At 46.6% G+C, this 27,062-nt stretch overlaps 1 protein-coding gene across 1 annotated transcript; it reads right to left on the bottom strand.

Moving 5' to 3' along the window:
- Positions 1–2,083: 2,083 nt before the first annotated feature.
- Positions 2,084–3,238, bottom strand: LOC147093052 (NACHT, LRR and PYD domains-containing protein 3-like). The gene has a single exon (XM_085976377.1). The coding sequence runs from the start codon at positions 3,221–3,223 to the stop codon at positions 2,084–2,086; it is 1,140 nt and encodes a 379-aa protein (XP_085832503.1). The 5' UTR covers positions 3,224–3,238.
- Between the last annotated feature and the right edge of the window lie 23,824 nt (positions 3,239–27,062).

Here is a 27,062-nt window from a genome sequence, read left to right as displayed (position 1 = left end):
GCATATCGTGTATGCTCAGCACTGACAGACCGGATATTTGGGTAATGCTCGTGGTAGAGGGTTGACAGTGGGGTCCAGACCCGCCAGGGAAAAGTCCATGTTCCCAACCCACCCGCCACTGATCGTGTGCGCTGAACTCTCTCAAAATGTCCTCCTCACTGTGAATGTATCTCACTCTGTCCAGCTCCCCATATATTCAGGGGCGGTCAGTAAATGTGTTTATTAAATAAAGTGCGGTCTGTGTGAAGCCTTTAAATGTCCCTCAGTCCGGTCACATTCCCTGATGATGAAAATTACCCTCATGGAGCTCAGTGACCGGCCCCGTCATGTTTGGGGAAACATGTCTCATTTCAGCTGCTCCTTAAGTTCAGTATTTTTTGGGAACGGGACGAATTACCACTAATCAAATGATAAAGCATTGATTCCCTGTACTTTGTGCATTATATGAATCTGTATAATATCTTGGGGTGAGTTATATTGTGAAACGGCGCCAACTGCTGCTGTAAAATCCGCCCCCCGGATTTTATATATCAAGGAGATTTGATTCTGTCCCATTACAATTTTAAATGTCCCTGTACTCCTAGTTTATAGGGCAGGGGAGTCTCTCACTTGTTCCCCATTAAACAGGCCCTTCATTTATTTCAGGTGTAACTGTCCCGACAGTTTTTGGGGAATTTTCGGAGTTCCCTTCCCGAGCAGGGCCTCACACACAAGGGTGGGAATATGGGAAATTCCCCTGGTTCACTGCCCCCGGTTTATCCAGGAACTGCCCACTGTGTGCATAGCCCCACCACTGGCCGGGTCTAATACCCCACAACACGTTAGATTGGAACGTTTTTACGGGCAGATTTAAGGTCTTGAAATAATTCTCAATACCCCAAAACTCCCAATCCTGGAAACTTCTCACTCGAGAAGACACAGCCTCCATGGTATTGGGTTAAAAATCGAACTGTTAGTGATTTATACTCGGGTTTCTCTCCTGTTTCTAGTTGAAATGGTGGATGTGGAAAACATTTTAAATTAATTTTATATTTACTGCTGGATTGTATTTTGTTTACTTTCTGCTTTCCAGGCGTATTAAATATGATTTGATGGCGAAGATATTCCGATCCCTACAGGTGGGTACATGCTGTGTACCCACCCGTAGTGTCCTCGGAAATGCCGGTTTCAGGCATGCACAGCACATGCGCTGAATACCAGCATTTCTGATCTGTCAAGAATTCTCCTGACAGATCCTTTGCCTGCCCTGGAGAAGTGCCTCTGTGGGCACATAGATCCGTTTTTTGGAGACCCTCCGCCCGCAGAAAATCATTACAATTCTTACGCCTGGTAAAAGCGTAAGGCCTGCTTTTACCAGGATAATAGTGGAAAAAGTTTTTTTTTTAATGTTTTCACTGATTTATCATTTAAAAATACTTTTTAAAAAAAGGTAAGTTTATTTTTAGCCCCGTTAAAATCTTTAATTAATTTTTTGTTTAAAATATTTAACTTATTGTAATTTCAAGTCATTTTAAAAATGTGATTTTTTTTTAAAAGTGTATAAATTTTACTATGTTTTGAGGTGATCTCCATTCATATATTTGACAGTTCTTCCTTTCAAGTGTATGAAAGGAGATTCCCTTCTTTGATTGGCTCCCCATGGCCCACGTGATCCCAGGGATGCTGCGAAATGCCTGCGTCTCTGGGATACATGAGCCCTGCGCACTTGGAGTTTGGATAGGCCCAGGATCGGAAGTGTGTGCGTCCCGAGAACCCTCAGGTAAGAGTGCAGATTTTTCCAGATCGCAGGCCTCCGCATGCGGGAGGCCTGCGATCAGAAAATCCGGGCCATTGTAATTCAATTATTAGACCATTTCAGTGACTTGTATTTGCTCATCTGAAATGACTTTAAAATCCCTAGCTTTCCATGAGGATCAGTTCTATATTTTCCCGCCCTCAGGGAATTACCAACCGATCCTCTTATTATTGGTCATATTTTGTTGAATCTGGTTTATCTGAACTGTTTGTTACCCTTAATTACGGAGAAACAACACCATCCGTGACTATTCTACAATTCACCCAACAGTTCAAGACAAATAAACAGTTACCTCAACTCTCGGCATTTGTGCAGTACGTGTCCGAGCCGCTGGAGGCCTTCACACTGAATGTAGCAGTTCACTAGATTGAGGTGTTTTATTGTATCACAGAGTCCAATGACATGAGACAGGACCGCACAGTCAATTGGGGTCAGTCGCAAGCCATTAAATGTAAGTCTTTCCACAGTTCCCACTGTGGCCCGATTTAGCGCTGTATTCTGAGACTCAAACAGATAGTGCAACGTTTTCAGGAAGTCCCTTTTACCAGTTGCTCTCGCTGTATTTCCAATCTTTCCTTCAAATTTCTCCTTTACCCAGTCAATCACTCGGCAGGTGGTTTGATGAAGAAATGGACCCAGAAACTCCTCCAGTGGCCGATCTGACTTTAAGGAGGAGAGACCAGCAACAAAACGGAGAAATATCTCAAATCGCCCATCTTCTTTGCTGTGGGCTTCGCTGAGGATTTTCTGGATGTCCCCAGGATCTGGAGTCAGGAATTGTGCGAGTGCGGCTACAAACTCTTGGATGGTGAGGTGCGGGAGTGTGTACACCACGCTCTGGACAGAATCATCTCTCTCCAAAAGTTCCATCATAAACCCAGACAGGAACTGGGAAGGTTGCAGATTGTACTTGATCAAATCATCATTTCTAAACACAACCTTCTTCTCGGAGACTCCTGTGAAGGCCATCTCACCAAGCTTCAGTAACACATCACGGGGGCTTTCAATTTCTCGGCCGTGGTTTTTCAGAATGTTGTAAATATAGTAGGAATATAGTTGGGTGATGGTCTTGGGAACTCGCTGCTTTTTCCTGTCTCTTTGTGTAAAGAAGGGGCCCAGTGACAGGCCAAGGATCCAGCAGTAGGAAGGGTTGTAGCACATGGTGTACAGGATCTCGTTCTCCTCCACGTGTTTGAAAACAGCTGCTGCCACCGTCTGATCTTCAAAAAACTTGTTGAAATAATCCTTCCGTTCTTCACCAACAAATCCCATGATTTCAGCCCAGACACTGAGCTCAACATTTTCCAATAAATGTAATGCAGTGGGGCGGCTGGTCACTAGCACTGAACATCCCGGGAGCAGCTTGTGCTGTATTAAACTGTACACAATGTCAGACACTTCACACCAGTCTTCGGGATCTGTGCACATGTGCTGAGGTTCTGTATTCCTCCGATTGTCAGCAAAATCGATCCCGTCCTTGAATTCATCCAAACCATCGAATATAAACAGCAATCCCTCTGGGTTCTTCCAGAGCTCCCTAAGAATATTCCCAAAGTAAGGATACAGATCCAGTATCAGATTCCTCAGGTTTATTCTACAGTTAACAGCATTCAAATCCCGGAATTTGAAACTGAAAACAAATTGAAAGTGCGGGTATATTTTCCCAGTGGCCCAGTCATGAACAATCTTTTGTACCATTGTTGCTTTTCCAATCCCTGGGACTCCGCTCACTGCTGCTGAACTCCCCTGCACTTCACTCACTGCTGCTGAGCTCCAAGATTTGGATCGCCGGAAGAATTGATTCATTTTCTGGAGCAATCGGCATCTCCGGGAGAAACTGCTCTTGAACAATTGGTCAGTTCGGATTTTTTCAAGCTCTCTCCGTAGGTGTTTCTCTCTCCACTCTTCATGATCTTGGCCTCTTGCCAGCAGTTCATGTTCTACAAGTTTCCTATCTCGAATAGTAGAAATGACCATTAGCTCAGTGTATCGATCAGCCAGCTGGAAACTCTTAACCTTCTCCTTTATTAGGATAATGTTCACTCTCAGAGTTTCAATTTGTACCCGGAGTATTTCCTTATGTTTCTGTTGAACATCTTTAATTAGAACAGACAGAAATTTCTTCTCAATATCAACACAAATTGGAAATAGCACTTTGCAATTCAGTAAGCTTACAAACGATTTATTTCACAGCTTCATTGGAGGCGTGGAGAGAATATGAAATCAAGTGAGTGAGAAATGTGGTTGAAAGACAATGTTGGCTCAGAAATGTTTCAGATGCTCACTTGATTTTACTATTTATGCAATTTGGACATTTCCCTGAAGGTGCTAGTTTCCCTATGATGGTTAATATTATCAGCCCTACCAGCGCTATGAACATCTCATTAAAAATCAATCATGATTCTGGTTAGAAAACAGTGGTGGTTCTAATGCTAAATGTATGAATAGTGCATAGAATAGTGGAACGCTGGCATCTCGAACAGTGGATGCTGATTCGCTGAATTCCTTCAACCTAGATCTGGACAGCTCTCTCGCTGAGCTGGACATCACCTCTTACAAAAGATAGATACTGCGGGGAATGTAATGCCACAGTGATCTGCTGGAACATGTCCAAACGCCTAGGAGAAGAAATTCCCAGATATCCCCCACCCCCAATTAGTTTAGGTTTTTACCTGGTTTTCTGCTTCTCCCTGGAGATCACTGTGTCTAATAGGTGGAGAGTGTATATAATTTACACAAAGTATCACAATTCTGTGGCTCAGGCGTGGTGGACCAAAGGGTCTTTACCTGTCCGCCATTGTTCATATGTTCCTTGGAACTGTTTTCATCGAGTACATAAGTGAAACTGTTTCCAGTGGCAGACGGGTCGGTAACTAGAGGACACACATTTAAGGTGATTGGCAAAAGAACCAAAGGCGAGGTGACTAATTTGCTGACGCAGCGATTTTTGGTGATCTGGAATTAATTTCCTGAAACAGTGGTGGAAGCAGATTTAATAATTACTTTTAAAAGTGAATTGGATAAATACTTGAAGGGAAAATAATTGCAGGTCTATGGGGAAAGGGCAGGGAAGTGGGCCTAATTGAATAGCTTTACCAGAGAGTCGGCACAGGCAAGATGGAGCAAATGGTCCTCTTATTTGTTGTATCATTCTATGAGTTGGTGTATTCTGTTCAATGGGAGAGGAGCAGATTGCAAATATATCAGAGATCCACTGTAATTTTATCAGATCTTACACAGATTATCTGTGGTACTTTGTTCAGTGAAAGAGGAGCAGACTGTGAATGGACAGAAGTTCCACTCTGTGTCCTTTTTGACCCTAATCTGAGCTTCCCAGCCCATATCCCCTCCACCACGAAGATCACCTTCATAATATCGCCTCTGTATGCCCCAGCTCATCTGCTGCTCAAACCTTAAACAAAGCATTGTTACCTCCAGTCTGGTCTATTCCAAGGCTCTATTGTAATCCTACAGCGTTTGTTACCTCCTGTCTGGTCTATTCCAAGGCTCTATTTTAGTCCTACAATGTTGCAAACTCTATAAACTTGAGCTCATCTAAAATCCTGCTGCTCGTATCCACACTCGCACCAACCTCGTTCACCCATCACCCCCGTGCTCACTGAACTACGTTGCCTCACAGTTCAGAAACTCTTCGATTTAAATATTCTCATTCTTGTTTTCAAATCACTCAATGGTATTGTCAGCACCATATCTCTGTAACCTTCTCCAGCATTACAACCAACAGAGATCTCTGTGCACCTCCTGTTCTGGGCTCTTGTGCACCCCAAATTGCCATCCATCCAACATTGGCGGCCGTGCCGTCAGATTCCTCGGCCCTGAGTTCCCCATTACCTCCTTAACTGTTCCTTCTCTTAATATAAGCTCCAGTGTTATTGTATCAGGACTCGGGCAGATGCTCTGCTTTATTGTGTGCAGAGAGAAGGGCAGATTGTTTGTGTTTCAGGGATCATGCAGGTTAACTGGGGTATTACCTGCACTGCTATCGTTACCCGATCACAGGCAAAGTTTACTACTATTATGAATGAGGGGAATCAGATAGTTGATTTACGTTAACAAGAGTTTAGGATGAGGGTGTTAAGATGTATTGTGTTTGGACATGAGACTCAGGTATTTAAATGGAATTCACAACATTAGTGCAGGAAACAGTTTCACAATTACCAAACAATTAATAATGCAGAAAATTGAATGTCAGAAGTAAGAAGTGAAATCAGGGATATGTGTTCGCCCAAAGACTAAATATAGTGAGGGACTAGTTACTGGGGAAGGACACTAAAGGTGCAATATAAGCGGGGTTTACATACAATTAAAGATGTGTCTGTGTCTGCGTATACACTAAGAGGAAGGGTAGGTGGGATCATCTCTGCTAAAGAGAGAGAATCATTTGGCCAAAGGTAATTTTCCTGACCCTACTCATCCACAGCTGCTGGACCTGGGGGAGAGCAGTGACCGAGGTAGAGCATAACAGCGGCGGCAGCAGCGAGGCCCGACCACAGCGGCTGGACCTGGGAGAGAGCAGTGACCGAGGCGCAGCATAACAGCGGCAGCAGCAGCGAGGCCCGACCACAGCGGCTGGACCTGGGGGAGAGCAGCGACTGAGGCAGAGCATAAAAGCGGCAGCAGCAGCGAGGCCTGTCCACAGTGGCTGGACCTGGGGGAGAGCAGTGACCGAGGCGGAGCATAAAAGCGGTGGCAGCAGCAAGGCCCGACCACAGCGGCTGGACCTGGGGGAGAGCAGCAACCGAGGCGGAGCATAAAAGCTGTGGCAGAAGCGAGGCCCGACCACAGCGGCTGGACCTGGGGGAGAGCAGCGACCGAGCCGGAGCATAAAAGTGGCGGCAGCAGCGTGGCCGGACCACAGTGGCTGGACCTGGGGGACAGCAGTGACCGAGGCAGAGCATAAAAGCGGCGGCAGCAGCGAGGCCCGACCAGAGCGGCTGGACCTGGGGGAGAGCAGTGACCGAGGTGGAGCATAAAAGCAGCAGCAGCAGCGAGGCCCGACCAAAGCGGCTGGATCTGGGGGAGAGCAGTGACCGAGGCGGAGCAGAAAAGCGGCGGCAGCAGCGAGGCATACCAACCCAGCAGCGGGGAGAGAGGTAAAAAGTAATCAGAGTGTGACGTCACCAGGGAGAAGGTAATTTATTGGTTGGTGAGTATTTCTCTATTTTTTAAACTTTAACTCTGGTTTATAGTTGCTAAGATCTTTCTGGTGTAGCGGAGACTGTTGGTAAACCATACAAGCGCCCTAGTGTATATCTTTAATTGGTGGTATTGAATTAATTTAAATTAATTAAAGGGTAAGTCATGTCAGGACAGCCCAGCCCCGTGTTATGCTCCTCTTGCTCTATGTGGGAATTCAGGGACGCTGCCTGTGTCCCTGACGACCATGTGTGCCAGAAATGTATCCAGCTGCAGCTACTAGTAGACCGCATTGCGGCGCTGGAGCTGCGGATGGATGAGCTTTGGAGCATTCACGATGCTGAGAGGGTCGTGAGTAGCACATTTAGTGAGTTGGTCACACCGCAGGTAAGGGCTGCACAGGCAGAAGGGAAATGGGTGTCCATCAAGCGGAGCAGTAGAAGCAGGCAGGTAGTACAGGGGTCCCCTGTGGACATCCCGCTCTCAAACAGGTATACCGATTTGGATACTGTTGAGGGGGATGGTGAACAGTCAGAGGTCGTGGTTCACACTGGGGCCAATGACATGGGTAGGAAGAGGGATGAGGTCCTGCAGCAAGAATTTAGGGAGCTGGGCAGCAGACTAAAGAGCAGGACCTCAAAGGTTGTAATCTCTGGATTACTCCCAGTGCCACGAGCTAGTGAGTATAGGAATAGGAGGATAGAGCAGATGAATGCGTGGCTAAAGATTTGGTGCAGGAGGGAGGGCTTTAGTTTCCTGGATCACTGGGCCTGCTTCTGGGGAAGGTGGGACTTGTACAAGTCGAACGGGTTGCAGCTGAACCAGAGCGGGCAAATATCCTTGCGGATGGGTTTGCTAGCACAGTTCGGGGGGGTTTAAACTAACTTGGCAGGGGGATGGGATACAGAGTGGAGCTATAATAGGGGGTGATGTACAGCAAAGTATAGAGGAAAAAATAAGTCAGACTGGAAGGCAGAGCAAATATGTAACGGCACAAGGGAGTAGGGCAAGGCTAAATGTCATGTTTTTTAATGCAAGGAGTCTTACGAATAAGGTGGATGAACTGAAGGTGTTGATGAACACATGGGAGTATGATATTGTTGCTATCGCGGATACATGTTTGAGGGAGGGGCAAGACTAGCAGCTCAATATTCCGAGGTATAGAATCTTCAGGCGAGATGGGGGGGTGTGGGGAAAGAGGAGGGGGTGTCGCAATATTAATTAAGGAAACAATTACTGCTGTAAGGAGGGATGATATATTAGCAGATTCCTCTAATGAGGCCATATGGGTTGAACTTAAAAACAAAAAGGTGGCTAGCACTTTGCTGGGAGTGTACTGCAGGCCTCAAACAGCCAGGGGGAGATAGAAGAACAGATATGCAGGCAAATCTCAGAGAAGTGTGCAAATAATAGGGTAATTATAGTGGGGGATTTCAACTTCCCCAATATTAACTGGGATAGTCAGAGTGTGAAAGGCTTAGAGGGTGCAGAATTCTTAAAGTGCATCCAGGAGAGTTTTTTGAGCCAGCATGTAGAAAGTCCTACAAGAGAGGGGGCGGTACTGGACCTAATTCTAGGGAATGTGGCCGGGCAAGTGGTAGAAGTGTTAGTAGGTGAGCACATTGGTGACAGTGACCATAATTCGGTGAGATTTAAGGTAGTCATGGAAAAGGACAAGGATGGACCAGAAATAAATGTTCTAAATTGGGGGAAGGCCGATTTTAATATGATAAGGCAGGCTCTGACAATGTGGACTGGGATCAGCTACTTGAAGGAAAATCCACATCGTAGCAATGGGAGTCTTTCAGAAAGGAAATTGAGAGAGTACAATGGCAACATGTAAAGGTCAAGGGTGGGACCAACAAGCCCAGGGAACCTTGGATGTCAAGGGATATACGAGAATGGATTAGGAAAAAAAGGGGAGCTTTTGGCAGATACAAAGGACTAAAGACAGAGGAAGACCTAGAAGAGTATAAAAAGTGCAGGGGGATACTAACAAAAGAAATTAGGCGAGCTAGGAGGGGCCATGAAATAACACTGGCGAGCAAAATAAAGGAAAATCCTAAGGTATTTTATAAGTATATTAAGGGCAAGAGGATAACTAGGGAAAAAGTAGGGCCCGTTAGGGACAAAAGTGGCAAACTGTGTGTAGAGCCAGAGGATTTAGGTGGGGTTTTAAATGAATTTTTTGCATCTGTGTTCACTATGGAGAAGGACGATGTGGACATAGAAATCGGGCAGGGGGACTGTGATATACTTGAACATATTAGCATCGAGAGGGAGGAGGTACTAGCGGTTTTAGCAGGCTTAAAAGTGGATAAATCCCCAGGCCCGGACGAGATGTATCCCAGGCTACTATGTGAGGCAAAGGAGGAGATTGCAGGGGCTCTGACACAAATTTTCAGAACCTCTCTGGCCACAGGGGATGTGCCAGAGGACTGGAGAACAGCTAACGTAGTACCATTATTCAAGAAGGGTAGTAGGGATAAACCAGGGAATTACAGGCCAGTGAGCCTAACATCAGTGGTAGGGAAATTATTGCAAAAACTTCTGAGGGACAGAATTGGTCTCCACTTGGAGAGGCAGGGATTAATTAGGGATAGCCAGCATGGCTTTGTCAAGGGAAGATCATGTTTGACCAATTTGATTGAATTTTTGGAGGGGGTGACTGGATGTGTGGATGAGGGTAGTGCAGTGGATGTGGATTACATAGATTTCAGTAAGGATTTTGATAAAGTCCCACATAGGAGACTGGTCAGGAAGGTAAGAGCCCATGGGATCCAGAGTGCCTTGGCAGATTGGATCCAAAACTGGCTTAGTGGCAGAAGGCAGAGGGTGATGGTGGAAGGTTGTTTTTGTGACTGGAAGCCTGTGTCCAGTGGGGTACCGCAGGGATCGGGGCTGGGTCCCTTGCTGTTTGTTGTCTACATTAATGATTTGGATGTGAATGTAAAAGGTATGATCAGTAAGTTTGCCGATGACACAAAAATTGTTGGGGTGGTAATTAGCGAGGCGGGAAGCCTCAGGCTACAGGACGATATAGATGGGTTGGTCAGATGGGCGAAACAGTGGCAAATGGAATTTAACCCTGAAAAGTGTGAGGTGATACATTTTGGACGGACTAACAAGGCAATGGAATACACAATGAATGGTAAGACCCTAGGAAAGTCAGAGGATCAGAGGGACCTTGGTGTGCATGTACATAGATCCCTGAAGGTAGCAGAACAGGTGGATAAGGTGGTTAAAAAGGGTTATGGGATGCTTGCCTTCATTAGCCGAAGCATAGAATATAAGAGCAGGGAGGTTATGATGGAGCTGTACAAAACGCTGGTAAGGCCACAGCTGGAGTACTGTGTGCAGTTCTGGTCGCCACACTATAGGAAGGATGTGATTGCTTTGGAGAGGGTGCAGAGGAGATTTACCAGGATGTTACCTGGGCTGGAGCGCTTCAGCTATGAAGAAAGACTGGACAGGCTGGGTTGTTTTCCTTGGAGCAGAGAAGGCTGAGGGGGGAACTGATTGAGGTATATAAAATTATGAGGGGCATAGATAGGGTGGATAGAAAGGAACTTTTCCCCTTAGTAGAGGGGTCAATAACAAGGAGGCATAGATTCAAGGTAAGGGGCAGGAGGTTTAGAGGGGATTTGAGGAAAAACTTTTTCACCCAGAGGGTGGTTGGAATCTGGAACCCACTGCCTGAAAGGGTGGTAGAGGCAGGAACCCTCACAACATTCAAGAATTTTTGGATGAGCACTTGAAATGCCATAGCATACAGGGCTACGGACCAAATGCTGGAAAATGGGATTAGATTAGATAGGGCTTGATGGCGGGCGCGGACGCGATGGGCCGAAGGGCCTCTTTCTGTGCTGTATAACTCTACGACTCTATGACTCTATATTACATCTGCTTCATAAATTATGAAATATTTTGCAGCAGATTTATGCATACATTCATTACAATTGTTTTTATAACAATCCTGTCATATCTCTGATTGGAATTAGAAATATAACTGTCACCCACTTCACTCAGTGTAACACAGAAGCAAAATACTGCGGATGCTGGAAATCTGAATTAAAAACAGAAAATGCTGGAAATACTCAAAAGGTTGGGCAGCATCTGTAGAAAGAGAAACAGAGTTAAAGTTTTTTGATTTTTTTATTCATTTCTGGGATGTTGTCGCCGCTGGTAAGGCCAGCATCTATTGCCCATCCCTAATTGCCCTCGAGAAGATGGTGGTGAGCCACCTGCTTGAACCGTTGCAGTCCGTGTGGTGAAAGTACTCGCACATTGATGACAGGTAGGGAGTTCCAGGGTTTTGACCCAGCGACGATGAAGAATTGGCGATTTTTTCTAAGCCAGGATGGTGTGTGACTTGGAGGTGAACATGCAGTGTTCCCATGCACCTGATGCTCTTGTCCTTCTATGTGGAAGAGGTCGCAGATTTGGGAGGTGCTGTCGAAAAATCCTTGGCGAGTTGCGGCAGTGCATCTTTTAGATGGTACACACTGCAGCCACGGTACACTGGTGGTGGAGGGGGTGACGGTTCAAGGTGGTGGATGGGATGCCAATCAAGCGGGCTGCTTTGTCCTGGATGGTATCGAGCTTCCTGAGTGCTGTTGGAGCTGTACTCATCCAGGCTAGTGGAGAGTATTCCATCAAACTCCTTACTTGTGCCTTGTGGATGGTTAAAAGGCGGGAGGTGAGACAATCACCGCAGAATACCCAAGCCCTGACCTGCTCTTGTTGGCACAGTATTTATGTGGCTGGTCCCGTTAAGTTTCTAGTCAATGGTGACCCCCAGGATGTTGATTGTGGGGGACTCAGTGATGGTAATGCTGTTGAATGTCAAGAGGAGGTGGTGAGACTCTCACTTGTTGGGGAAAGTGATTGCCTGGTAATTGTTTGGCACAAATGTTACCTGCCACTTATCAGCCCAAGCATGAACGTTATCCAGGTCTTGTTGCATGCGGGCATTTTTTTATTTTTTTAATTTTTTTTATTCATTGATGGGATTTGGCCTTCGCTGGCTAGGCCTGCATTTAGTGCCCATCCCTAACTGCCCTTGAGAAGATGGTGGTGAGCCGCCTTCTTGAACCGCTGCAGTCTATATTGTGTAGGTACACCCACAATGCTGTTAGGAAGGGAGTTCCAGGATTTTGGCCCAGCGACACTGAAGGAACGGCGATACAGGTCCAAGTCAGGATGGTGTGCGGCTTGGAGGTGAACTTGTAGGTGTTGTTTTCCCATGCGTCAGCTGCCCTTGTCCTTCCAAGTGGTAGAGGTCGCGGGTTTGGAAGGTGCTGTTGAAGGAGCTTTGGCGAGTTGCTGCAGTGCATCTTGTAGATGGTACACACTGCAGCCACAGTGCGCCGGTGGTGGAGGGAGTGAATGTTGAAGGTGGTGGATGGAGTGCCAATCAAGCGGGCTGCTTTATCCTGAATGGTGTCGAGCTTCTTGAGTGTTGTTGGAGCTGCACTCATCCCGGCAACTGGAGAGTATTCCATCACACTCCTGACTTGTGCCTTGTAGATGGTGGAAAGGCTTTGGGGAGTCGGGAGGTGAGACACTCGCCGCAGAAGTCCCAGCCTCTGGCCTGCTCTTGTAGCCACAGTATTTATATGGCTGGTCCAGTTCAGTTTCTGATCAATGGTAACCCCCAGGATGTTGATAGTGGGGGGTTCAGCGATGGTAATGCCATTGAATGTCAAGGGGAGATGGTTTGAGTCTCGCTTGTTGGAGATGGTCATTGCCTGGCACTTGTGTGGTGCGAATGTTACTTGCCACTTGTCAGCCCAAGTCTGAATGTTGTCCAGGTCTTGCTGCATATGGACACGGACTGCGTCAGTATCTGACGAGTCTCGAATGGTGCTGAACAGTGTGCAATCATCAGCGAACATCCCACTTCTGACCTTATGATGGAGGGAAGGTCATTGATGAAACAGCTGAAGATGGTTGGGCCTAGGACACTGCCCTGAGGAACTCCTGCAGTGATGTCATGTGATTGAGATGAATGACCTCCAACAACCACAGCCAACTTCCTTTGTGCTAGGTATGATTCCAACCAATGGAGAGTTTTCCCCTTGGTTTCCATTGACTTCAGTTTTGCTAGGGCTCCTTGATGCCACACTCGATCAAATGCTGCCTTGATGTCAAGGGCAGTCACTCTCGCCTCACCTCTTGAGTTCAGCACTTTTGTCCATGTTTGGACCAAGGTTGTAATGAGGTCAGGAGCTGAGTGGCCCTGGTGGAACCCAAACTGTGCGTCAGTTAGCAGGTTATTGCTGAGCAAGTGCCGCTTGATAGCACTGTCGACGACACCTTCCATCACTTTGCTGATGATTGAGAGTAGACTGATGGGACGATAATTGGCTGGGTCGGATTTGTCCTGCTTTTTGTAGGCAGGACATACTTGGGCAATTTGCCACATTGCCGGCTAGATGCCAGTTTTGTAGCTGTACTGGAACAGCTTGGCTAGGGGCGCAGCTAGTTCTGGAGCACAAGTCTTCAGTACTATTGCCGGAATGTTTTCAGGGCCCAAAGCCTTTGCAGTGTCCAGTGTCTTCAGCCATTTCTTGACATCACGTGGAGTGAATTGAATGGGCTGAAGACTGGCATCTGTGATGCGGGGCATGGACTGTTTCAATGTCTGAGGAGTTATGAATGCCAATGAACACTTTGCACTCATCAGCGAACATCCCCATTTCTGACCTCTTGTTGGAGGGAAGGTCATTGGTGAAGCAGCTGAAGATGGTTGGGCATAGGACACTGCCACGAGGAACTCTTGCAGCGATGTCCTGGGGCTGTGATGATTGAGCGTCAACCAGCACAACCATTTTCCTTTGTGCTGGGTATGACGCCAGCCAGTGGGGATTTATCCCCGATTCATACTGACTTCAGTTTTCCCAGGCTCCTTGTGCCACACTCGATGAAATGCTGCCTTGATGTCAAGCGCAGTCACTCTCACCTCACCTCTGGAATTTAGCTCTTTTGTCCAAGCACTTTCGACGACACCTTCCATCACTTTGCTGATGATTGAGAGTAGACTGATGGGACGATAATTGGCTGGGTCGTATTTGTCCTGCTTTTAGTAGGCAGGACATACTTGGGCAATTTGCCACATTGCCGGCTAGATGCCAGTTTTGTAGCTGTACTGGAACAGCTTGGCTAGGGGCGCAGCTAGTTCTGGAGCACAAGTCTTCAATATTATTGCCGGAATGTTTTCAGGGCCCAAAGCCTTTGCAGTGTCCAGTGTCTTCAGCCATTTCTTGACATCACGTGGAGTGAATTGAATGGGCTGAAGACTGGCATCTGTGATGCGGGGCATGGACTGTTTCAATATCTGAGGAGTTATGAATGCCAATGAACACTTTGCACTCATCAGCGAACATCCCCATTTCTGACCTCTTGTTGGAGGGAAGGTCATTGGTGAAGCAGCTGAAGATGGTTGGGCATAGGACACTGCCACGAGGAACTCTTGCAGCGATGTCCTGGGGCTGTGATGATTGAACATCAACCAGCACAACCATTTTCCTTTGTGCTGGGTATGACGCCAGCCAGTGGGGATTTATCCCCGATTCATACTGACTTCAGTTTTCCCAGGCTCCTTGTGCCACACTCGATGAAATGCTGCCTTGATGTCAAGCGCAGTCACTCTCACCTCACCTCTGGAATTTAGCTCTTTTGTCCAAGTTTAGACGAAGGCTGTAATGTGGTCGGGAGCTGAGACACCTTGGGGGAAACCAAGCTGGGCATCAGTGAGGTGGTTATTGGTGAGTAAGAGCCATGTAATAGCACTGTCAATGACACGTTCCAGCACTTTGCTGATGATTGACAGTAGACTGATGGGGCGGTAATTGACCGGATTGGATTTGTCCTGCATTTTGTGGAAAGGACATATATGAGCAGCATTTCACATTGTTGCAGAGATGCCAGTATTGTAGCTGTACTGGAACAGCTTGGCTAGAGGGACGGCTAGTTCTCTAGCACATGTCTTCAGCATGATAGCCGGGATGTTGTTGGGGTCCATAGCCTTTGCTGTTTCCAGTGCGCTCAGTCGTTTGTTGATATCACGTGCAGTGAGTCGATTTGGCTGAAGACTGGCTTCTGTGATGGTGGGGACCTCAGTAGGAGCCCGATATGGATCATCCACTTCGCAATTCCGGCTGAAGATGGTTGCAAACGCTTGAGCCTTGTCTGTTGCTCCACCAACATTGAAGATGGGGATATTCAGGGAGCCTCCTCCTCCAGTTGTTTATTGGTCCACCACCATTCACAACTGGATGTGGCAGGACTGCAGAGCTTGGAGCTGTTCCGCTGAATCTGGCATCGCTCAGCCCTGTCTAAAGCATGCTGCTTCCACTTTTTTGCTTGCATGTAAACCTGTGTTGTAGCTTCCCCAGGTTGGCACCTCATTTTTAGCTACGCCTGGTGCTGTTCCTGGCATGCTCTTCCATACTTCTTATCTGACGAAGGGTCATCATCCTGAAACGTTAACTCTGTTTCTCACTCTGCAGATGCTGCTTGACTTGCTGAGTTTTTCCAGCATTTTCTTGTTTTTTTTAAATGTAATGTTAGAGCAGAATTCGTTCAGATCTACCAAAAGTATAGGTTTAATTTTGGACTTAGTTTTCTATAATGCAGAATTGGGAAATTAAATATTTGCTGCTGTTAGATATTCCATTGGGTCTAGAATGATATCTGAAATGAAGGAAAATGCTGACAATAGGAATATTAATATTATCCCTTTCACTGCCATTAGGAAGCTCGCCAATAACGTCCTACACACCATAAGTATTGTCTTGGGGTTTCATAGTAAATCACGATCTTGCCAGGTCTGTAGAATCATAGAATGGTTACAGCACAAAAGAAGGCCATTCGGCCCGGCGAATCCGTGCCGGCTCTCGGCATTCAGCCAGTCTTCACTGTCCTATTCTTTCCCCATAGCCCTGCAATTTTTTTCCTGCAAGTACTTATCCAACTCCCATTTGAAAGCCAGGATTGAGTCTGCCACCAGCACCCTTTCAGGAAGTGCATTCCAGATCAGAACTACTCGCTGAGTAAAAAATATTTTCCTCATTTTGCCTTTGGTTCTTCTGCCAATCACCTTAAATCTTTGTCCTCTAGTTCTCGACAAGGGCAAGGATAGACCAGGAATAACATTTCTAAATTGGGGAAAAGCAAATTTTGCTAAGCTCAGAGGGGACTTAGCCATATTGGACTGGAAACAGCTACTTGAATGTAAATCACTGTCAGAGCAGTGGGAAGCATTCAAGGAGGAGGTCCAAATGGTTCAGATCAAATAAGTGCCCTGAAAGAAAAAAGGTGGGATTACAGGATAGGATAAAGAAAAAAGGGAGGTGTTTGACCGATTACGAGGGCTTTTTACTCCAGGATCTTTAAAGGAGAACAGAAAGTGTAGGGTGCAATTAAAAAGGATATTAGGAAAGCATAGAGAGAGCAGGAACAATTCTTGGCAAGTAAAATCAAGGAAAACCCAAAGATATTTTATAAATATATTAAGATTAAGACAGAAATTAAAGAATGGGTAGGGCCTATTAGAGATCAAGAGGGTAATCTGTGTGTGGAGGCGGGAGACATCGGCAGCGTTCTTAATGAATACTTTACATCGGCTTTCACAAAGGAGAGGGGCGAGGCAGATATTGCTATCAGGGGGGAAGCGGTGTGAAATATTAGATGAAATTAACATAGTGAGAGAGGAAGTAAAAAGTGGTTTAGCAGCTTTAAAAGTGGATAAATCCACAGGCCCGAATGTAATGTAGCCCAGGCTGTTAACTGAAGCAAAAGAGGAAATAGCAAAGGTTCTGACCATCATTTTCCAATTCTCTCTGGCTTCCGGTGTGGTGCCGGAAGACTGGAGGACTGCTAATGTAGTGCCCTTGTTTAAAAAGGGAGAAAAGGATAAACTGATTAATTACAGGCCAGTCAGCCTAACCTCGGTGGTGGGAAAATTATTGGAAAGAATTCTGAACAACAGGATAAATCTTAACTTAGAAAGACACGGATTAATCAAGGATAGTCAGTATGGATTTGTTAAAGGAAGGTCGTGTCTGATAAACTTGATTGAATTTTTTTGGAGATAATCAGGAGGGTAGATGCACGTAGTGCATTTGATGTAGTGTATATGGACTTTAGCAAGGCTTTTGATAAGGTTCCACATGGCAGACTGGTCACGAAGTTAAAAGCCCATGTGATCCAGGACAAAGTGTCAAGTTGGATTCAAAACTGGCTTGGAGGCAGGAAGCAGAGGATAATGGTTGATAGGTGTTTTTGACTGGAAGTCTGTTTCCAGTGGGGTTCCGCGGGGCTCAGTATTAGGTCCCTTGCTTTTTGTGGTATATATCAATGATCCAGACTTGAATATAAGGGGTATGATTAAGAAGTTTGCAGATGATACTAAAATCGGCTGTGTGGTTGATACTGAAGAAGGAAGCTGTAGACTGCAGGACGATATCATTAAATTGGACAGGTGGGCAGAACAGTGGCAAATGGATTTCAATCCGGAGAAGGGAGAGGTAATGTATTTGGGGAGGGCCAACAAGGAAAGGGAATACACGTTAAATGGTACGACACTGAGTAGTGTAGAAGAACAAAGGAACCTTGCAGTGCATGTCCACAGACCACTGAAGGTAGCAGGCCGGATAGATAAGTTGGTTAAGAAGGCTAACGGAATGCTTGCCCTTATTAGCCGTGGCATAGAATACAAGAGGAGGGGATTAAGCTTCAACTGTATAAAACACTAGTTTGGCCTCAGCTAGATTACTGCATGCAGTTCTGGTAAGCACATTACAGGAAAGATGTGATTACACTAGAGTTGGTACAGAGGAGATTTATAAGGATGTTGCCGGGTGTAGAAAATCTTAGATATGAGGAAAGACTGGATAGGCTGGGTTTGTTTTCCTTGGAAGTGAGGAGGCTGAGGGGAGACCCTATTGAGGTGTATAAAGTTATGAGCTGCCTAGATAAAATGAATAGAAAGGACCTATTTCCCTTAGCAGATGGGTCAAAAATGAAGGGGCACAGATTTCAAGTAATTGGTGGAAGGTTTAGAGGAGATTTGAGGGGAAATTTCTTCACCCAGAGGGCTGTGGGTGTCTGGAACTCGCTGCCTGAAAGGCTGGTAGAGGCAGGAACACTAACCACAAATTAAAATTTCCTGGATGTTCACTTGAGATGCTGTAACCTGCAGGGCTACGGCTCAAGAGATGGGAAGTGTAATTAGGCTGCATAGCTGCTTGTTGGCCGGCGCAGATACGATGGTCCGAAATAGCCTCCTTCTGTGCTGTAAATTTCTATGATTCTATGATTCAATGATAATCTCCACACTTTTGAACTCTATACTTCTACTCAGGAAGCCCAGGGTCCCGTAAGCTGTTTAAATTGCTTTGTCAACCTGCCCTGCCTCCTTCAATGATTTGTGCACATATCCCCCTAGGTCTCTCTGTTAATGCACACCCTTTAGGATTGCACCCTTTAGTTTATATATCCTCTCTTCCTTCTGTGTACCAAAATGTAACACTTCGCACATTTCTGTGTTAAAATTCATCTGCCATGTCTCTGTCTATTCCACCAGCATGTCTATGTCTTTTTGAAGTCTATCACTATTCATCTCACTGTTCACTATACTTCCAAGTATTGTGTCATTTGCGAATTTTGAAATTGTGCCCTGTACACCCACATCCATAAGAACTTAAGAACATAAGAAATAGGAGCAGGAGTAGGCCAATCGGCACCTCGAGCCTGCTCCGCCATTCAATAAGATCATGGCTGATCTGATCCTAACCGCCAATCCACTATCACAGAACCATCTCCTGAATCTAACAGAATTAGACACATGAAATAGGAGCAGGATCAGGCTACACGGCCCCTGGGCCCGCTCTGCTGCCCACAGGGTCATGTCCGATCCAAACCTAGACTCATGTCCAAATTCCTGCCCACTCCCCGTAACCCTTAATTCCCTTTACTTCTAGGAAACTGTCTATTTCTGTTTTAAATTTATGTAATGATGTAGCTTCTACAGCTTTTTGGGGCAGCATATTCCATGGACCTACCACCCTCTGGGTGAAGTAGTTCCTCCTCATCTCAGTTTTGAATGAGCAGCCCCTTATTCTAAGACTATGCCCCCTAGTTCTAGTTTCACCCATCATCGGGAACATCCACCCAATCCAAACCCTTCACAATCATATATGTTTCAATAAGATCGCCCCTCATTCTTCTGAACTCCAATGACTAGAGTCCCAACCTACTCAACCTCTCCTCATATGTCCATCCCCTCATCCCCGGGATTAACCGAGTGAACCTTCTTTGTACTGACTCGAGAGCAAGTAGGTCTTTTCTTAAGTATGGACACCAAAACTGTATGCAGTATTCCAGGTGCGGTCTCACCAATACCTTGTACAACTGAAGCAATACCTCCCTATTTTTATATTCTATCCCCCTAGCAATGAAAGCCAACATTCCATTGGCCTTCTTAATCACTTGCTGCACCTGCATACTAACCTTTTGAGTTTCGTGCATCAGGGAACCCAGATCCCTTTGTACTTCAGTGCTTTAAAGTTTCTTGCCATTAAGATAATAACTTGCTCTACGATTTTTCCTGCCAAAGAGCATAACCTCACACTTTCCAGTATTGTATTCCATCTGCCAAATCTCTGCCCACTTACTTAGCCTGTCTATGTCCCCTTGCAGGTTTTTTATGTCCTCCTCACTCACTACTTTCCCTCCCATCTTAGTATCATCGGCAAACTTTGATATGTTACACTCGGTCCCCTCCTCCAAATCATTAATATAGATTGTAAATAGTTGGGGACCCAGCACTGACCCCTGCGGAACACCAGTAGTTACTGATTGCCAGTCGGAGAATGAACCATTTATCCCAACTCTCTGCCTTCTGTTAGATAGCCAATCCTCTATCCATGCCAGAATATTACCCCCAATCCCGTGATTTTTTATCTTAAGCAATAATCTTTTGTGTGGCACCTTGTCAAATGCCTTTTGGAAGTCTAAATACACTACGTCCACTGGTTCCCCTTTATCAACCCTATATGTTACTTCCTCAAAGAACTCCAGCAAATTTGTCAAACATGACTTCCCCTTCATAAAACCATGCTGACTTTGTCCTATTAAATTATGATTATCCAAATGTCCTGTTACTGTCTCCTTAATAATGGACTCCAAAATTTTACCTAACACGGATGTTAGGCTAACCAGTCTATAGTTTCCAGCCTTCAGTCTACTGCCCTTTTTAAATAAGGATGTTACATTAGCAGTTTTCCAGTCTGCCGGGACCTTTGCTGAGTCCAGGGAGTTTTGGAAAATTATTACCAATGCATTCAAAATCCCTTCCGCAACTTCCCTCAAGACCCTAGGATGTAAGCCATCAGGTCCAGCTGATTTATCCGCCTTGAGTCCCATTATTTTACCGAGTACCACTTCCTTAGTGATTTTGATCATGTTTAGCTCCTCCCCCACTATAGCCCCCTGTTTGTCCAGTGTTGGGATATTCTTAGTGTTCTCTACTGTAAAGACTCAAACAAAAAATTTATTCAGTTTTTTTGCCATCTCCATATTTCCCACCATTAATTTCCCGGTCTCATCCTCTAAGGGACCAACATTTACTTTAGCCACCCTTTTTCTTTTCATATAACTGTAAAACTCTTAGGCATAGAAATTGAGTTGACGCAGCGCCAGGGCTTTAGCGCTGGAAATTTAGCGCTGGTGCTAATTCCCTTGCGCGTGCCAAAAATTAAGTAGCGCCGCGCCCAGACGGCTGCCGGCACTACTGGCGGGCGTGAGTGTCTCCCAATGGGCGCTGAGTGCCGCATTGCGGCGCTAATCCGGCGCTGCGGCACCCGATGTGGTGCGGCAGGCTGGGGAAGTTCAGGCCTCCTCCTCCCGTTAAGGAGGCGCTGCCTTCACCCGATCGCTGGCCGTTTGATTTTTTCAAAAATGAGCCCGGAATCCTCGGACAAGTGCCGGGCTTGCAGGGCAGACGCATCTGTTCCGTGGGGGGGTGGTGGAGGACTCCGTGGAGGAAGGTGCGGGCAGGCGGCCGGCGGGAAAGCGGCCGGCCACCGCCCGACCTTAATGCGCCGGCGCTAACTTGTGTAAGACTCGGTTGCCAGAGTCTTAGTTGCGGCTGCCACGGGCGAGGCGGCCGCAACTGAATTTCGGCGTTCGGGCGCGTTGCCACGGCAACCGGGACGCTGCACACACCGATGATGTCATCGGTCCCGGCGCAGCGCAACCGGCGAACACCGATGGCAGCGCCGAAGTGAATTTCAGAAACGTCTATCATTGCGGTGCTAGGCCCTCTAGCGCCGCAAAATGGGCGCTAACCCTACTGAATTTTCAGCCCTTACTATCTGTTTTTATATTTTTTGCTAATTTACTTTCATAATCTATCTTCCCTTTCTTAATCAATCTTTTTGTTATTTTTTGCTTTCTTTTAAAGTTTTCCCAATCCTCTATCCTCCCACTAGATTTGGCTACCATATATGCCCTTGTTTTTTGTCGAATACTATCCTTAATTTCTTTACTTAGCCACGGATGGCTGTCTTTTCTTTTACACCCTTTTCTTCTCAGTGGAATATATATTTTTTGGAAGTTGTAAAATAACTCCTTAAATGTACACCACTGAACATGTATCGTCTTACCCTTTAATCTATTTTCCCAATCCACTCTACTCAATTCCGCTCTCATACCTTCATAGTCTCCTTTATTCAAGCTTAGCACGCTTGTTTGAGATCCAATCTTCTCACCCTCTAATTGAATATGGAATTCAACCATGTTATGGTCACTCGTTCCAAGGGGATCCTTTACTAGGACATTTTTAATTAATCCTGTCTCGTTACACAGGACCAGATATAAGGTTGCTTGCCCCCTGGTCGGTTCAGTTACATACTGCTCAAGAAACCCATCCCTAACACACTCAATGAACTCATCCTCAAGGCAGCCCTGCCCAATTTGATTTGTCCAATTAATATGATAGTTAAAATCCCCCATAATTATAGATGTTCCCTTATTACAAGCCTCAACTATTTCCTGATTGATATTCCGTCCAATAGAGTTGCAACTGTTTGGAGGCCTATAGACTACGCCCACTAGTGTTTTTTTCCCCTTATTATTCCTTACCTCTACCCAAACTGTTTCATTATCCTGATCTTTTGACCCAATATCATTTCTCTGTATTACAGTGATTCCTTCCTTTATTAACATAGCCACCTCCCCTTCCTTCCTGTCATTCCTGATCGTTAAATAACCTGGTATGTTTAATTCCCAGGCATTGTCACTCTGCAGCCATGTTTCTGTAATGGCCACAAGATCATACCCATATGTAGTTATTTGTTTCTTAGAACTGACCGCTGTTGGAGACCACCACCAGAAGGAGCGGACCTGGTGGGTGCACAGTGAGAGCGGAGCAGTTGAAAGGAGCAATCCCGAGCACAGGAGGCTAATACAAGAAGGAGCGGTCCTGGTGAGAGCACAGCAAGAGTGGAGCAGTTAAAAGGAGCTGTCCTGAGTGGCAGGAGCCTGAGACCGGAAGGAGCAGACCTGGAGGGAGCACCGCGATGGCGGAGCAGTTAACAGGAGCTGTCCTGAGTGGCAGGAGCCTGAGACCGGAAGGAGCGGACCTGGAGGGAGCACTGCGAGAGCGGAGCAGTTAAAAGGAGCTGTCCTGAGTGGCAGGAGCCTGAGACCGGAAGGAGCGGACCTGGAGGGAGTACTGCGAGAGCGGAGCAGTTAAAAGGAGCTGTCCTGAGTGGCAGGAGCCTGAGACCAGAAGGAGCAGACCTGGAGGGAGTACTGCGAGAGCGGAGCAGTTAAAAGGAGCAGCCCTGAGTGGCAGGAGCCTGAGACTGGAAGGAGCGGACCTGGAGGGAGCACGGCGAGAGCGGAGCAGTTAAAAGGAGCTGTCCTGAGTGGCAGGAGCCTGAGACCAGAAGGAGCAGACCTGGAGGGAGTACTGCGAGAGCGGAGCAGTTAAAAGGAGCAGCCCTGAGTGGCAGGAGCCTAAGACCGGAAGGAGCGGACCTGGAGGGAGCACTGCAAGAGCAGAGCAGTTAAAAGGGGCTGCCCTGAGTGGCAGGAGCCTGAGACCAGAAGGAGCGGACCTGGAGGGAGTACTGCGAGAGCGGAGCAGTTAAAAGGAGCTGTCCTGAGTGGCAGGAGCCTGAGACCGGAAGGAGCGGACCTGGAGGGAGCACTGCGAGAGCGGAGCAGTTAACAGGAGCTGTCCCGAGCAGAGGAGACTGATACAAGAAGGAGCGGTCCTGGTGGGAGCACCACGAGAGTGGGAGCACCGTGAGAGTGGAGCAGTTAAAAGGAGCAGCCCTGAGTGGAAGGAGCCCGATACCGGAAGAAGCAGACATGGAGGGAGCACTGCGAGAGTGGAGCAGTTAAAAGGAGCGGCAGCAAATCAACGGAGGTAGTATTTGAAAAAGTGACATCACACAAGGGAAGGAGCTGAATGGCGAGTAGCTGGTAAGTGTATTTTTTTAAGTTTATAAGTTTATTTCTGCTAAGTTTGTTAATGGCCTATTAAATAGAGGGAAAGTGATGATGGTAAGTAGCTGGGGAGTGTGTTTTATGTTATAAGCTTATTTCTGCTGGGTTAGTTCTAAGTCTATTAAATAGAGGCAGGACAGCTCAGTCCAGTGGAGTGCACATCTTGTGCCATGTGGGAAGTCCTGGACACTTCAAGTAGTCTGGACGACCAAATGTGCGGGAGTTGTTGCTAGCTACTCTTACTCGAGCTCCAGGTTTCAGAGCTTTAGTGGCGGCTGGAGTCACAGCAGTGCATCCGTAAAGCTCAGTGTCACGTGGATAGCACGTTTCTAGAGGTGGTCACCCCGCAGCTTAAGAGTATGCAGGCTGAGAGTGAATGGGTAATCACCTGACAGAAGAGGAGGACCCGGAGTGCATCGCTGTCTCCAACCAGTATTCTGTTCTGAATACAAGTGAGGGCGATGGTTCCTCTGTGGAGTGTAGCCAGGGTCAAGTACAGGGCACCACGGGAGGCTCAGCTGCAGAGTGGGTGAGGAAAACAACTGGAAGAGCAATAGTGTTAGGGTATTCGATAGTTTGCGGAGCAGACAGGCGTTTCTGCGGCCGCAGATGTGACTCCAGGATGTTATGTTGCCTCCCTCGTGCCAGGGTTAAGGATGTCATTGAACGGCTGCAGGACACTCTGAGCGGGGAGGGTGACCAGCCAGAGGTCATTGTCCATATTGGTACAAACAACATTAGCAGAAAGAGGGATGAGGTCCTGCAGGCAGAATTTAGGGAGCTAGGAGAGAGATTAAAAAGCAGGATCTCAAAGTTAGTAATGTCCGGATTACTCCTGGTGCAACCTGCTAGTGAGTAGAGGAATAGGAGGATAGAGCAGATCAATGCATAGCTGGAGACATGGTGCAGGAGGGAGAGCTTTAGATTCCTGTGGCATTGGGACCATTACTGGGGAAGGTGTGAACTGCACAAGCTGGACGGGTTACACCTCAACAGAGCCGGGACCAATATTCCCGCGGGGAGGTTGTTAGTGCTGTTGCGGATGGTTTAAGCTAGCTTGGCAGGGGAATGGGCAGCAGCATATAGGAGTAGAAAAGAGGAATAAGTTGCATTAACAATTGAGTGTGTTGGATAGTGCTAGAGAAAGTAGTACTATAGGCGGTTGCAGAACCATATTAGATCGGAGCAAACAGAAAGACGATGGAAAATTAAAAAATTGGTTTATGAATGCATGTACTTAAACGCATGAAGTGTGGTGAGTAAGGTTGGTGAGCTACAAGCACAATTTGATGTTATGGCAATAACAGAAACGTGGCTTAAAAACGGAGAGGTCTGGGCACTTAATATACAAGGGTACAAGGTGTTCAGACAAGAGAGGTAAGGAAGAAGGGAAGTGAGGTGGCAGTGCTGATTAAGGAAGAAATTGTGGTGCTGGAAAGAGAGAGTGTTCTTGAGGGTACAAGGACAGAATCCGTCTGGTTAGAGTTGAGGAGCAAAACGCATATGAGCACGCTATAGGGGTTATTCTATAGGCCTCCAAATAGTGAGAGGTAGGTAGAGCAGCAAATCTGCAGATAAATCGCAAAGGTAAGCAAAATATATAGAGTGCTGATATTGGGGGATTTAATTATCCAAATGTCGATTGGGATAATGCTAGGGTAAAGGGAAAGGAAGGAGAGGAATTTTAGAAATGTGTTCAGGAGAATTTCCTTTACCAGTATGTTCTTGGCCTAACTAGGAAGGAGGCATTGCTCGATCTGGTGCTGGGGAATGAGGTGGACCAGGACGACCAAGTGTCTGTGGGAGAACACTTAGCTACGAGGGATCACTGTATTAAGATTTAGATTAGCAATGGAGAGGAGCAATGAACAATCTAGAGTGGAACTTCTAAACTTGAATAGGGCTAACTTCAATGGGATACAAAAGGATCTAGAAGGGTAAAATGGAACCAAAGGCAGACAGGAAGAACTGTAATGGAACAATGGGTGATCATTAGGGAGGAGATGATCCACGTACAGGCGAGGTATATTCCAACACGACGGAATAGTAAGGGAACTGAAGCAAGGGATCTTTGGATGACGAGGGAGATAGAGAAGACGATGAAACAAGAAAACTGGGTATATGATGCATGTAATGTGAATTCTTCAAGGGAGAACCAGACCAAATACAATAAGTTGCGAGGGGCTGTGAAGCTGAAAATATTATTGGCAAAGAGAGAACATGAGAGTAGAATTGCGGTTAACATAAAAGGGATCACAAACATTTTCTGCCAGCATGTAAACAGTAAGCGTGTAGTAAGAAATAACAACAGAAAATGCTGGAAATACTCAGCAGGCCAGGCAGCATCCGTGGAGAGAGAAACAGGGTTAACGTTTCAGGTCTGGGACCCTTCATCAGAACTGGAAAAAGCTGGAAATGTAACAGATATTAAGCAGGTGCAGAGACAGAGGGGGGAGGGCTTTAGGAGGGGAGGAAGGAATTGAAAGAACATACTGTGAAAATGTTGCAAATGGGAATGGCAAAATCATACTGCATGAAAAATGGGGGCAGGGATTATAAGCTGAAATTGTTGAACTCACACTTGGTCTCACATTGAACAACTTCTCCTTTGACTCCACTCACTTCCTGCAAATTAAAAGAGTTGCTATGGGAACCCGCATGGGCCCTAGCTATGCCTGCCTGTTCATGGGATATGTGGAACATTCTTTGTTCCAGTCCTACTCAAGTCCCCTCCCTCACCTCTTTTTCCGGTACATCGATGACTGTTTTGGTGCCGTTTCCTGCTCTCGCCCTGAACTAGATAAGTTCATTCACTTTACTTTCAATTTCCACCCTTCCCTCATCTTCACATGGTCCATCTTCGACTCTTCCCTTCCCTTGCTTGACTTCTCCATCTCCATTTCTGGCGATCGGCTTTCGACAAACATCCACTACAAGCCCACCGACTCCCACAGCTGCCTGGACTACACTTCCTCCCACCCAGCTTCCTGTAAGGACTCTATTCCATTCTCCCAGTTTCTCCATCTCTGCCGCATCTGTTCTGACGATGCCACCTTCCATACCAGTGCTTCCGACATGTCTTCCTCTTTCCTCAACCGAAGATTCCCCTCTACTGCGGTTGACATGGCCCTTGACTGTGTCTGTTCTATTTCCCGCTCTTCTGCTCTCACCCCTTCCGCTCCCTCCCAGAACCATGATAGGGTTCCCCTTGTCCTGACCTTTCACCCCACCAGACTCCACATTCAATGGATCATCCTCCGCCATTTCCGCCACCTCCAACGTGATCCCACCAACAAACACATCTTCCACTCACCTCCCCTTTCAGCATTCCGAAGGGACCGCTCCCTCCGTGACTCCCTGGTCACTCCTCAATCACAGCCAACAGCTCTTCTCCTTCACCTGGCACTTTCCCGTGAAAATGCAGGAGATGCAACACATGCCCTTTTACCTCCTCCCTTCCCACTGTCCTGGGCCCCAAACACCCCTTCCAGGTGAAACAGCGATTTACTTGCACATCTTGCAATTTAATATACTCTATTCGCTGCTCACGATGCGATCTCCTCTACATTGGGGAGTCCAAACGTAG

Source organism: Somniosus microcephalus, unplaced genomic scaffold, assembly GCF_052327205.1.
Source record: "Somniosus microcephalus isolate GS21.2 unplaced genomic scaffold, FLI_Smic_1.0 unresolved_chr2, whole genome shotgun sequence".
NCBI lineage: Eukaryota > Metazoa > Chordata > Chondrichthyes > Squaliformes > Somniosidae > Somniosus > Somniosus microcephalus.
The sequence above is the reverse complement of the archived record's forward strand: the minus strand, read 5'-3'. Positions and strand labels throughout refer to the sequence as shown.